The sequence below is a fragment of the Paramisgurnus dabryanus genome, chromosome 6 (genome assembly GCF_030506205.2).
Source record: "Paramisgurnus dabryanus chromosome 6, PD_genome_1.1, whole genome shotgun sequence".
NCBI lineage: Eukaryota > Metazoa > Chordata > Actinopteri > Cypriniformes > Cobitidae > Paramisgurnus > Paramisgurnus dabryanus.
In genome coordinates, this window is record NC_133342.1 from 4311667 (window position 1) to 4324858 (window position 13192).

General features: G+C 34.4%; 3 protein-coding genes across 3 annotated transcripts in view; 1 reads left to right on the forward strand and 2 right to left on the reverse strand.

The window, feature by feature from the left end:
* Positions 1–185: 185 nt before the first annotated feature.
* On the reverse strand, positions 186–2383 carry snapc3 (small nuclear RNA activating complex, polypeptide 3). The gene has a single exon (XM_065262308.2). The coding sequence runs from the start codon at positions 2344–2346 to the stop codon at positions 1201–1203; it is 1146 nt and encodes a 381-aa protein (XP_065118380.1). The 5' UTR covers positions 2347–2383; the 3' UTR covers positions 186–1200.
* A 1126-nt stretch (positions 2384–3509) lies between these two features.
* ccl20a.4 (chemokine (C-C motif) ligand 20a, duplicate 4) overlaps positions 3510–13192 on the reverse strand; it is a 36740-nt gene continuing 27057 nt past the window's right edge. The window contains exons 3-6 of the mRNA XM_065262005.2: positions 4663–4752; positions 3947–4055; positions 3758–3835; positions 3510–3570 (exon numbers count right to left, since the gene is read on the reverse strand). Of these exons, the coding sequence (XP_065118077.1) occupies positions 3552–3570; positions 3758–3835; positions 3947–4055; positions 4663–4738 (282 nt within the window). The 5' untranslated portion in view covers positions 4739–4752 and the 3' untranslated portion in view covers positions 3510–3551. The remainder of the gene's footprint in view (positions 3571–3757; positions 3836–3946; positions 4056–4662; positions 4753–13192) is intronic.
* Positions 11437–12911, forward strand: ccl20a.3 (chemokine (C-C motif) ligand 20a, duplicate 3). The gene is made up of 4 exons (XM_065262276.2): positions 11437–11879; positions 12093–12195; positions 12294–12371; positions 12473–12911. The coding sequence occupies exons 1-4, from the start codon at positions 11804–11806 to the stop codon at positions 12513–12515; spliced, it is 300 nt and encodes a 99-aa protein (XP_065118348.1). The 5' UTR covers positions 11437–11803; the 3' UTR covers positions 12516–12911.

Sequence of the window (13192 nt, forward strand, 5' to 3'; positions counted from 1 at the left end):
TTTTATTACGAATTACTGTATTAATACTTAACCAATGAACGCCTGTTAAAATCAAGCAGTAAAATAATCAAATCGTATTTAATAATGACAGTAGATTGTAAATAAAGGAACAGAAGGAATATAAAGAGTCATCTCGGACAGTAACAACAAATCATACTGTATGTAAGTCTTCACAAGCAAGATTGATAAAAGTTCTTCTGATTTACATTTATTGACCCACTATGTCCATTTATTCTGCAAATGTATTTTGTAAAAGGGTTTGAGCTTTAAGTAAACTAATTTATACCCATCTGTGGTTAAGGATCTCATACAAATGTATGTGTTCTTGTCAGCGTAAATCTATAATTTCAAGTTCATGTTTAGTTTTGTTCTTTATGCTTGCTTGATATAAGTATTCATAAAGTTATGTACGTTTTTTATAGAAAGTTGTGCAAGACATCAATCTGCATATACTGTATGAAAACACTTTCTATCACAGTTTTCTGAGCTATGTCAATACTAAAAATACTACAGCAGTAAGTGCAGCATAAACTAATGAATGATGTCATATTTACAGCATTTTAATTGTTCTTTGGGTTACTTTATTTAATAAATTTGCTTGGCAGGTGAAGTGAGTCATTCATTCACGTCTTTATTTTTTTGGACTCTTGATTTATCAGCAGATGCAGGTGAATAACAGCTTGATAAACACAAATGTAGATCAGTACAAAACACAGACTAATATGACATTAAGCTCATCTTAGTGCAGTTTAACAGCATCTGAAACTCAATCAAGAAGACTTTCATAGAGGAATGAACAAAAGTGGAATCATTACTGGCGTTAGTCTTATGCTGCCCTTCATGAATCCTTTCACACATTAACTAAAGTAATAAAGTTTGAAGAACTCTGATCTCCAATAAACATGACAATCTTCATAGTAGTCTAGTATGAACAGTCTGTTTTCTGCAAATGTTTTATTTTTATTTCAAGTGTTTGTCATTTATTTACAAAAAAATAAATAAAATGGAGAACTTCACATAATTATCAAAAACTAAATGTATGATATTTTATATAAAGTGCTAAAGTACAGAGCCATTTAACAGAACAAATGCTCTCCGTGTTAACATTGTTGAACATCATGTTAAACATTATGGAAAGTCACAATATATTTCCAAAGACACTAGGCATCTGCAGACCACTTCTCCTCTTAAAGACAAGAATCAGTTAAAGGTGCCAGGATCAACATAGGCATATGCCAGGAAATCTCCTATTTTGTTATTTTTGTCATCGTAATGAAGCAATCGAAAGCACTGGTCACAAAACAGACAGGGGTCTGTGGGGGCCAAAGCATCATTAGTAGTAACCCATCTGCTGATGTAGGTATGACACACTGAGCACTTCCGGGTCACAACCCTGTGCTTGTAAGTGATAAGCGGGTAGAGTTTCTGATCCAAACAATCGTCCTTATGGACCAGTCTGACATCGGTGAGGACAACAACGTGTTCACAGTCCCCCTGGTGTGTGTAGTAAAACGGGAATCCCAATTTCATCTTCAGGTCATAGAAACACGTATCCTCCATCTTTGCGGATTTGAAATCTGGGAAGTCTCTGGTTTTGGCCCACTCTATTGTGGTCGTGCTGATGTCTCGGCATTCTGGGAAGCGCATGTCATTGTAGAAAGTGCCATTGAAGAAAAAGAAAGCCGACTTGTAATGATCTTTGCTGACGTATTGCGGCACAGCATCCATATTGTTGCTGAATTCTCCAAACACCTGCAGATCACTGACACAGCAGATGGCATCTCTGAGCTCACTCAGCTTCTGAGAGCCCAAAACATTTAGGGTCTGATATGCCCTCACATGTTTAAAATGCTGAAACAGCGCAGGATACAACACATTAAATGTCAGGATGATCTCTCCCTCAGGAACCAGGTTCACGGGGTCATCTGGCTTCTTACCCACACACATCATCTCCATTTCGTTGTTATAAGCTTCATGTCTGTCCACGAGGTCCCTGGTTAAAGAGTCTTTATAATCTTGCCTTCTTTTGCGTAATTTTAATGTGGCGAGCTGGGGATCTGCTGGCACGGTGTCCGTGTCTTCATGTTCACCTTTTAGAGAATCAACACTGCATATGTTCTTCAGCTCTTCCAGGGTCTCGGTATCAATTCCCAAATCTTCAATGAGCTGCACGTCTCGTACTTCTGGGCCATGGTCGCTGTACGAATACACATCTGGATTCAAAGCATTCAGGTATAAATCTCTAAACGCACCGATGTGAAACTCTTTGGAGCTCACGTCTGTGTATTCATAAACGGGAATGTTTTCGTTTATAGCTTCGCTCTGCACGCCGCTGCTTTCCGCCATATTGGTTTGTGACCCGTCAGTGGCGCAAGGGTTTGTGGGAAATGGCGTTTTAATCTTTCGTCCCCGGAAACATTTTTGTAAAGTACTGTCGAATATTCGTAACAATCCACTCAAATATAGTTTTTTATTTGTTTATAAATGACAAAACCTGGAAAAACAATGTAAATTCAAACGGTTTTAGCTGTTTACTATTAAAATAATTAACATTCTCTATTGTAGACCGTTTCTCAATCCGAAGGCTGCAGCCTCCGGAGGTCGCATATGCAGGTTGCGTACGTCATCAAGCATGTTTTTTTAAGTTAACTGGACATTACATTCGCAAGTCATAAGCATATCACAACAATTTACGATCATTTAATAATTAAAAAAAATAATAATAGTAAGCTTTATAATTTTTAATATTAAGTCTTGATGACGTGTGCAGCCTAGAAATGCCACTTCCGGGGGCTGCAGCCTTCAAATTAAGAAACGGCCGTATTGTGTTTTGGGCCTCATTCAAGTAGGACTTAATGGTTTCCATTAACCAGATAAACATTCCATCAATAACCCAGCACATTACTAGTACAAACTTCAGAAAAAATTATAGTTTTTTTTTTTCAATACAAATTTCCAAATAAATATAAAATCCATCTGAACTTCTGCAATGGTTATTGCGTTGTGTTTTGCTTTAAATATATAAACAGTTCTTTAGTGGATAAATATTAATACACAGTATAACTTTGTTAAAATTTGGGGTTGAGGTTGAAAGAGCTTTCAAAAACCAAAATAACAAAGACACTATAGCAACACTGACATCTAGCGGCATAAATAACTTTTAGCATTATTACTAACCCATGTTAATAAATATGATAAATGCCTTTGGATAATGTGTATACATAAATTTTTAAATGTGTATACAATTTAATGAACATGTTTCCATTCCATTCAAATGTTTTTCTTTTACCTCTGCCTAGAATCACATTTTCCCCGGTGTAATTTTGTAAAATGCCAGAGCAAAGTTAGAAAGAAGAACTGGGTGAACTTCCACAATGTAAACTATTCATATGTATGATTGACCACAAGTGAAAAGATGGAACAAAACTCATGAATGAAAGAGACGGACCACGTGGTGTAGATTAAAACACTTAAATTTATTCATTATAATATATATTTTATTTAAGTTTTTCCAGTGCGAACTATTTCAGGCAGATAAGGTGTCTATATTATTATAATTTCCTTTTTTTCCTGAAAAAGACAAATAACATGTATTAATATTTTTATAGCTCATTCCGATGGCAGTTTTAACTTTATAGGTCAGTGTTATTTTACATTTTAGTATTAATGACATTACAGATGTTAAATCTGCTATTCAACACATGGACTGTTCAATTATGTTGGTATGAAACACAAAGTTTGGTGATGCTTTACTCACTGGATATGTGATATGGCATTCTGAACCCAGAGGTCATTGGGGTTAGCACATATGTTTCTGTTCTTCACAGTAATAAAACTACAGACAAAAGAACAGATACGATTATATAAAATATCAAAGATTATATATAAACAAACACGCACAAGCACGCACTGTACACACACATAGAGATCATTGATTTTTACTTACACAATAGCCGGTATGTTACATGTCATGGTGTCATCTTGCTGCTTGTAATCTTTTAGCAGCTGTAGAGGAAAGGACTTTGTCGAATACTTGGTACAACACCGTACTGGACCTTAACACAAACAAACAGACATGAATTTCTCTTTGGTCAATGACACATTAACAACTAACCTGACCCAAAGCTTTATTTAGATGGTAATTCATCTCTATTCCGGTTTTTTTTGCTATCTCCATATGCTATATGTTACATGTAACCTGAGGCACATCAACTTTTTGGATATGTTAATGAGATTACAAAGCAGAGGGGAAGTTTTTCAGTTCCTCACTAAAACCAACTTTTAAAAGAGTATATTACACATGACGAATGTGGTCACTTTGAACACCCATTATATGGAAAAGAAACAAATGTAAGTATCTTCCAAATTTGCCTTTTATGTTCCACAGAATAAATATCAGCACTCCGGTTTCCTCTAGTGGTGGAAACTATGACAATATTTTACTATCCCCACCTATTGGCGCTCTGTGCAGCTGTAAACCCTAAATCATATGCATTACTCTACAGTGATGCTCAGATATCACTGTATAATAATTCATGATTATAAGTTATCAGATCTAAAGCCTTCAGTTCTACATTGCCTTCAGTGAATTCAAAGTACTGAAAAAATACACCAAAACAAAGGATCTATAATGATAAACATCATAAACATGTTTCAACTTACTGCTTTCAATCGAGTTGACCCAGATGCACAGCAACAACAGCAGCGTGGATGATGTCAGGAAGAGTCTGCTCATCATTGGACGATATTGAGCTACTTGCGGATAAGAAAAGGAAAATTAAATTGTAAAAATTAAACGACGATCTTGACAGCTGTACAGTAGGTTACAACATTAGGAGCTTTGTGTCCAGATTATTTGAGATCCCAAGAAGCTACAATATATACAGGTGTATGGGGGAATTTGGAGACCACATTTTAGCGGAACTGAAGGGTGGAAAGCAGGGGAAAATCAGGGTGTAAATGTTTGTAGGTCAGATAAAGGTGTGTGTCTTATCGAGTGGGATATTCCATTTTTAGAAATTGATATGAACTGTATCATCTATTTTTTTATCATATTACTGGTGTCAAAATTACAATAATTTATTTTTTATAATAATAATTTTGACTGTACAGGTAGACAGCAATGAATAATGGTAAAATGTTTTTTTTATTTAATACAAAAAAGACAATGCTCTGACTTCAAAGTAGTTCAAAGTTTTTGATTTCTACTTTTACATTTATTTGTATATTTATGTACAAGTATCTTATGTCAGCAGTATACAATGATAATAAAATCAATGTGGTAAATAAATTAAAGCTAAATGTAGAGGTTACACTTTCAAAAATAAAGCGATGCCATAGAAGAACCTTTTTTTGGTTCCACAAAGAACCATTTAAGCAAAGTTTTTTTTTAAAGAAACATTTCTTACATTTTTATAATCTGAAGAACCTTTATTTACCTAGAAGAATGGTTCTTCAGATGTTAAAGGTGCTTTAAAGCAGTGGTTCTTAAACGTGTTTTTTTTGTGTGCACCCCCCTTACCGTCCATCCTTTCGTCCCCCCCCCAAAAAAAATGTATGACATAAAACATTATAAAACTTAAATTTGAATTAAACAAAACATGTTACATAATACAATGTTGTACTGATGTTTAGCCTTATTTTTCTGAGGTTTAAAAACACAGAATTTATGATAAATTAATTTATTTTATGTCGTATGTCATTTAACTGGGCCCCCCTGTCACCATCTCAGGACCCCCAAATTGAGAACCACTGCTTAAAAGAACCATTTAGACAGAAAATGTTCTTCAATAGCATCGTGAAGTTCCTTCATTTTTAAGAGTGTAGACAATTGTTTTTAAAAAACAAATGTTTTCTTAAAGTCAGTTGTTGAGTTTGTAGCTTTTTACTTTAAAATAAAAGTACATATTCTTGTTTTGTTCGTCCTAAATATTGTTTTGAAAACTTTATTTACATTATTAGTAAAACACGATGTATAAGACATTTAGTGATCAAAGATATGCATCTTTCCTGGCAGTATATCTACAGTATCACTCATCTATCTTCTCATCATCACAGCTTTGATCTGATCGAAACATCTGATAACGTGCCAGACACTTCTACTCGATCTCTCATATTTTTGCTACATATTAGTTGTTATTTTTCTTCATTTAAAAATACTTTTTTTATATAAATATCTACTTTCAAGAGAAGTTAAACAATATAAATAAACCATAAATATTTAGTTTAACATCTAGCATTGTTCAAAGGCATTTCCGTTTTCTCATAACCTAACCCTGATGTCTCATCTCTGATCTCTTATCACAGCTTAAATCAGATTGCATGACAGAAACGGCTTTAAGATAAATTCCCATTCTGTCTATAAAAGCACAAGTGTCTGTTATAGATCTGAATCTCAAAATGTCAAGAAGGTTAACGCCTTTCTAAACCTGTAGGTGTATTATGAAATCAAAGGGTTACTGTAGTAAATTCAACTCTTTCAAGTGGCATTTTTAAGAGACATTAAAGTCGTGCAGCATATAGTGCAAATAATGTGGTTTTTAAAGGAAATTACTCTGCGGTAACGGAACACTGTAAGATTTTGTTCTCATTCTTTTGACCTATTTCACTCCTCGATGTGTTACATAAAACATTACGACCTAGAAAACATACTAACCAAATCCGTTTGCACCCACTCAGAACCAATAGCATGTTGAAATGAGAACGAAAGTCTAGTGGTCGGTCTGGAACAATCCATTTGTGTGAGTGTGGTTGTGTTTAGTTAAATTATTATGATGCAGCATTAATTTGTAATGTAGTCATTTTAATACCGCAAGGTATAACCGCAAAGTCCCTGCTAGAAGTTTAGTCCCACATCAGTAGCACCATAACACGCTTTAAGAAATAATCTTGATTTTACAGTAGTTTGCTATTTAAATGGGCTACAAGACATTTGAGAGTATACAGAAAACTCTACAATTTCAAGATTCTTTGGAACAAAATCTTTTTTTTTATCTATATTATATTATACCATATACCACAGGGCTGTTGAATGCTTTATTCAGATTGGTTGAGAAATGTTCCACGGATGTTGATTATTTTTATGATAAACGCACACATAACCTGAAATAATAGACTCCGGTCCTTTGAATTATGTAAGGAATAATTGACGACGGGCCGTTGAATTATAAGAAAATAATGCACAACCAAGGTGGTAATGCAGCACGGCGTGAAGTGAAATGCCATTACATTGCATGTGTGCATTATTATCAATTATACCACGGGTCTGTTGAATGCTGTATTCTGATTGGCTGAGAAATGTTCCGTGGGAATGCATTAATTTCTGATAACCGCACACCTAACTTGTCAAATGTCTTAAAAATAGGCACCAGAGCAATGTTTGTGGTAACCGTGGTATAAGAGGAATAATTGACTGCGGTCCTTTGAATTATTTGAAAATAATGCACACCTGCGGTGTAAGGCATTGCACCTTGGGTGTGCATTATTTTCTTATAATTCAATGGCCCGTCTTCAATTATTCCTTACATAATTCAAAGGACAAGAGTGAATTATTCCTCTTATACCACGCAAACATTGCTCTGCTGCCTATTTTTTTTATATCTAAGACATTTGACTGGTTAGGTGTGCGGTTTACAGAAAAATAATTAAGACAGTGGAACATTTCTCAGCCAATCAAAATAAAGCATTCAACAGGCCCGTGGTATAATAGAAAATAATGCACACCTGCTGTGTGACAGCACTCCGCTTCGCATTGAGCTGCATTACCACCTTGGGTGTGCGTTATGTAAGATATAATTGAAGACGGGCCATTGAATTATAAGAATATAATGCACACCCAAGGTGCAATGTTACCCCGCGGGTGTGCATTATTTTCAAATAATTCAAAGGACCGGAGTCAATTATTCCTCTTATACCACGGTTACCACAAACATTGCTCTGGTGCCTAATTTTAAGACATTTGACAAGTTAGGTGTGCGGTTATCAGAAATTAATGCATACCCACTTAACATTTCTCAGCCAATCAGAATACAGCATTCAACAGACCCTTGGTATAATTTCTAATAATTCAACGCCCGTCGTCAATTATTCCTTATATATTGTATCATATCTCTGACCCTGCTGTAAAAACCAGAATAAAGTCTTACAATCTAAATCTGAGATAATAAGCATCAAATTTGATTAATTTGATTTCAATCTTTGACATTATTGTACTCAGTCAGTATTAAAGAAATCATAGTTATATTTTCACAGAATGTTCTTTATGTAAAATGATTTTATGAAGAAAACAGTAAATCTAAAAAATAGAAACATATTTATTTTTACAGCTACATTTATTTATGCATTGTATGGGACACAGGAAGTGCAGCAGTTCATTTTAAAGAGCCACCATGTAGACCAGTGTTTCTCAAACTTTTTCTGCCATTCCCCTCTTTGGAGGTAGGGAAGGGTTCCAAGCCCCACCTGTCCCAATCGTCCCAACAAAATCGTAATCAATTATACGTTTCCGCGTGACATTTTCTTACAGTCTGATTTATTTAAGTTGTATATAGGCACAAAATGACCAAATTTTCTCCTATTTGTCACGCCCCACTTGTAATGTTCCTATTCCTCACAAGTGAGGCCCGCCCCACACTTTGAGAAACACTGATGTAGACTAAGTATATTTTTAAATAATAAAATAATAAAATCTGAAATCCCTTGTCTCAAAACACAACTAAATATCCAGTCATTTCTAGAGTCACTTTTAATAATATTTTTTTCAACATTAGAATAATAGTAAACAATGGAATGACAGTAAACTATGGAATAACACAAAAGTACCTATAGGAATTTTTTTTTTTTTTAAGTTATATGAAAATGTTTTATTAAAATAATCACATTTATCAAGCAGTTTCTTTAGGTCTCACCATTAGATGCTTCATAAAATGTATTGAAGGAGTTCACATCTATACTGCACTGTAAAAAATACTTTGCTGCCTTAAAATTTTTTGTTGAATCAACTCAGATTTACAAGTCATTTCAACTTACTATTATTTATCTTGACTAGAGATGAGTTGTTATAACTACAGGTGAGTTGTTATAACTTAAAAAATTAAGTTGACTTTTCTCAACTATATTTTATAAGTTGTGACAACTCATCTTTGTTGACAAGACTTGTAAATCTGAGTTGATTCAACAAAAAATTTTAAGGCAGCAAAGTATTTTTTACAGTGTGGGTTCATATTGATTGCTTTATTAAGTACGCCATCCATTTCAGAAAAATATTTAATTTATTTTTTCGATCATTCAGATATTTGATTTCAGATCCAAAGGTTTATAAGATCATGAAAAACATTTTAGTTGAGTACCTGTTTGCCTTTGAATGTTAGTGTGTAAATAAATTCAAGATTAGTTATTGTCTAAGAAAACAGTTATGGGCAGGGTGCGATTTGCTGGGGGGGATGCGTGGGATTTCCCCCTTTCTGGTCAATGTATCCCTGCCTCTGCTTAATAATTTTTATCCCCGGTGGGGATAAATTTATCCCCCCCTCAAAGTGATCAGTGCTACTACACTAGTGGCGAGACGGATCACAAAACTTATCACGGATCCGTGGTTTGAATAAAGTCAATTTTGTTTTAAAATGCGCTGCTTTGGCTGGCTCTGATACAGCTGCCGCGCAGCCTCTCTGTATTCACCACTCTGAAGACTTGCTCAATGTCCCGCCCACGGCGCTACCTGATTGGTTACAGACCCGGTTACACCTCACGAGTAAAAGCCTATCAACACATGCGAGATGGTTATGGAGCTGTGTGTCGAAACGATGGAAGGCAGCATATTCATCCGCATATTAATAAAGCGAGAATAAACATCACAATCTGATAATCTGTTTATGATGACAAGCAGAGTAAGTGTCCCAGTCACACCACTGAGAATGGCAGAAGTGACACATGATAAATGCAGATGAGGCGTTTAGCGAGGCGCGGGCGCGTCCAGTTTGCGCAAATGAGGCTAATTGACATAATGCATCTGTCTTTTCTATCATTTCACTGTAGCTCAGCATTGCGGTGTAAAGTTAATGTTATTACTTTAAAAGCAGCAGTAAAGCTGTTTCTACTGTTATGGTTTAACTTTGCAATCAATACATTGTTCATATATGTTTAAGTTGACACTACGTTGTGCCATACAGTTTTGCCATTCAAGATTTAATTCTTGCGTGTTTTTTCGTTGTGCATGATCACAGTTCATATGTGTGGGGAAAGATAAACTATTAGTGTAAAAATATTGCGTTAGGCTGCTTCATGAGTTAAGAATTTTTTTACAATTCCTGCAAATGCAGTGATGAAGTTAATGTTCTCATGATTTATTTTTATGAATTAAAATGTTTTGAAATGTGCTGTGAACAGACGCATTATGTCAAGAATGATAAAAAATCGTCAATAAGCTCATAATTTGCGCTAAAATAGTCTAAATGTTTAGTTTAAAACCATTTTAAAAAGCTGGTTATTTTGATGTTTCTGCGCAAGTTCAGCAGACAGTGAGGTTCGGGTTTGTTCCGATCAGAGCTCGTGAGCGGAGAGCGCATTTCTGAATATTAGAAATATTTTAATTAGAAATATATATAAAAAAAATATATTATAATGGATTTTTGTTAGGTCGGACAATGATTACCAAATTTCTCTCTCATATTGCTCTTCATAACCACTGAAAACAGTCAAAAAAGTAAAAACTAGTGGTGGGTTCAAAATAACTCATGACGAAATATGGTGAGTACCCACCGGCGCCGAAATCGACGCCTCTGAAAACATCCCCCCCTCTGTTTTTTTCACAAATCGCACCCTGGTTATGGGTAACACTTTACAATAAGGTTGTATTTGTTAACATTAGTAAATGCATTAGCCATCGAGAACTAGTTTTTGAGTTTTATTTGTCATGAAATGTACATATAATGCTTCATGTGAGTCTCAGGCAGTCTAGCAGTGTACAATACAATATTAATATAAAGAACAAAAAAGAGAAATAAATTAAGATAGAAGTAAAATAAATAAATAAAAACATGTAGTATTTACAATAAAAATGTACAGTATAAGGATTGAAGGAAGAAAGTGTGATATTATGTAATATATACAATGTCTTGAAAGTGCAGGTGTATTAGAGCATCTATTAGTCTTCATTTCTGAATTTACTAATATATACTTTTACTACTATTATTACATTAATAAAGATTAATAAATGCTGAAAACTATATTGCTTATTTTATTTTATATTCATGTTAGCTGCGCATTTACTAATGTTAACAAATACTTCCTTATTGTATTGTGTTTCCATGTTATGATATGTCTACCTGTTTATATTTAACCTTTCTGAAGTTAAAAATAACTCAAAAGTTTAGGGAATATTTAGTCCTGAATTTTTCCTTTGTTCCAGTGACCTTTAATAATAATCCTCCTTTAGCCCCAAACACAAAGCTCCTGGAGTTTCCACTGTCTAGGAAACAATTCAAATATGTTTTTGGCTCACATTCGCTTTGAGGGAAGTAAATGCTGAACATTTATCAGTACTTTCCCTCAGGCCATCTTCTTCCTTGTTGCATATTTTTTGACTGAAAGGAGATTCACTGTTGCCTGATTTGGTTAATGATAAGTTTGAACACACGTGCTGTGTACTTTACGTGTTCATGGAAAACCCAAACTCGTGTCAGATGGTTTGTTCCACAGGCAACCTCAGGTATAAAACTGCTCGCATATCACTGTACTCTCACACCTTTCATCTGACTCTTGCTCTGAGGATCACAGACAAGTTAAACCGAAGACAGACAGACAGAAAATGGCTCGGATTTCAGTTACCTCCATGCTGATGGTTCTGGCTCTCAGTACACTTTGCACAGAAGCCTTAGCTTTTTGTAAGTATCTCTTTACCTACTTTACCAGTTTAACTTGTTTCTTTCTTTCAGTTTTAATGTGCTTTATTGACATGACAAATACTTTGTGTCTCTTTGTTTTCATTTTATATTTGTACATTTGCATGTATTTTGAATTTATCCGTAATTTGATATATGATGAATCAGTCAAGTTTTTTTAAATTAATTAATTCTCTCACGTTGTTGTGTTTACAGCATGTTGCAGAAAGTACACACAGAAAAAAATAAATAATATATCTATGATCCGAGGCTTTTCCATTCAGTCCATGAGAGAAAACTGCCACATTGATGCCGTAATGTAAGTGAAAGATGCCCATGCACCTGCTTTGTTGCACTCTGTATTAAATGATTGATTCATAGAGACAATTTATTAAAAAATTGATTCTTCCCCCTCAGATTGCATGCACGAAGAGGGTTGAATATCTGCGCCGACCCATCTAAACCCTGGGTGACAGAAATCATCAGTCAACTGAGGTAAGACTGCAGATTTACAAACGCACATACATAGACACACATGCTATGAATGAAGGTTTGAATATAAAGCTTATGATTTTGTTCTCTGTTTTGCTTCTCAGGAAAAAAGTGGAGGAAATCAAGAAAAAACAACATAAGAATTAAATAATCTGTTGACTTAACAGATGCTGTTACAAGATTCATGTTTATGTTTCTGTAGCTCAATTGGTAGCATTGCATTAGAAGTGCAAAAGTCATGGGTTTAATTCCAAGGGAACACACATACAAAATGTATAGCTTTAATGCACTGTATGTCACTTTGTAAAACAAGTGCCTTTTAAATGTGTAAATGTAATTCATTGATGATGAAGACGAACATTTTTCTTTATGCAGTTTGCATAAAATTCTACCTTGCATATTTGTATATGCATTTTATATTGTAGCCTACTTTTTATTTGCTTGCTTTTAAGTGAAGGCATTAAAATTATTATATTCAATGTAAAGTGAAACTTGTTTTTTTTTTTTTTGTATGTACTTTTTTAAATAAAACAGTTTGGTTGACACTTGTTGTCTATGTTTGAAACCACAGAGAACAAAGAGAACTTGAATGAAAGGGCAGATGACACATTTTGTATTCATGCTATGATTGGTTGAATGTTTGTAAGACTTTAAATACTTCTTTAAATATTTCTTAGATTTTTAAAACATTTTAAATATTAGAGAGGGTTTTTTATTCAAGTTTGTCACAAATGAGGGTTAATAAGTTGTTAGACATTATTAGGAAATCCCCATACATACTTTAGCCCTGGAAATAACATGGTTAATGGATCATGTAATCCAAG

Bases quoted from the DNA above. Each gene is read 5' to 3' on its own strand.
- snapc3 (XM_065262308.2), bottom strand. From the start codon at position 2,346: ATGGCGGAAAGCAGCGGCGTGCAGAGCGAAGCTATAAACGAAAACATT.
- ccl20a.3 (XM_065262276.2), top strand. From the start codon at position 11,804: ATGGCTCGGATTTCAGTTACCTCCATGCTGATGGTTCTGGCTCTCAGT. The intron at 12,196-12,293 runs GTAAGTGAAAGA...CTTCCCCCTCAG, and splicing joins TGCCACATTGATGCCGTAAT to ATTGCATGCACGAAGAGGGT. The intron at 12,372-12,472 runs GTAAGACTGCAG...TTTGCTTCTCAG, and splicing joins GAAATCATCAGTCAACTGAG to GAAAAAAGTGGAGGAAATCA.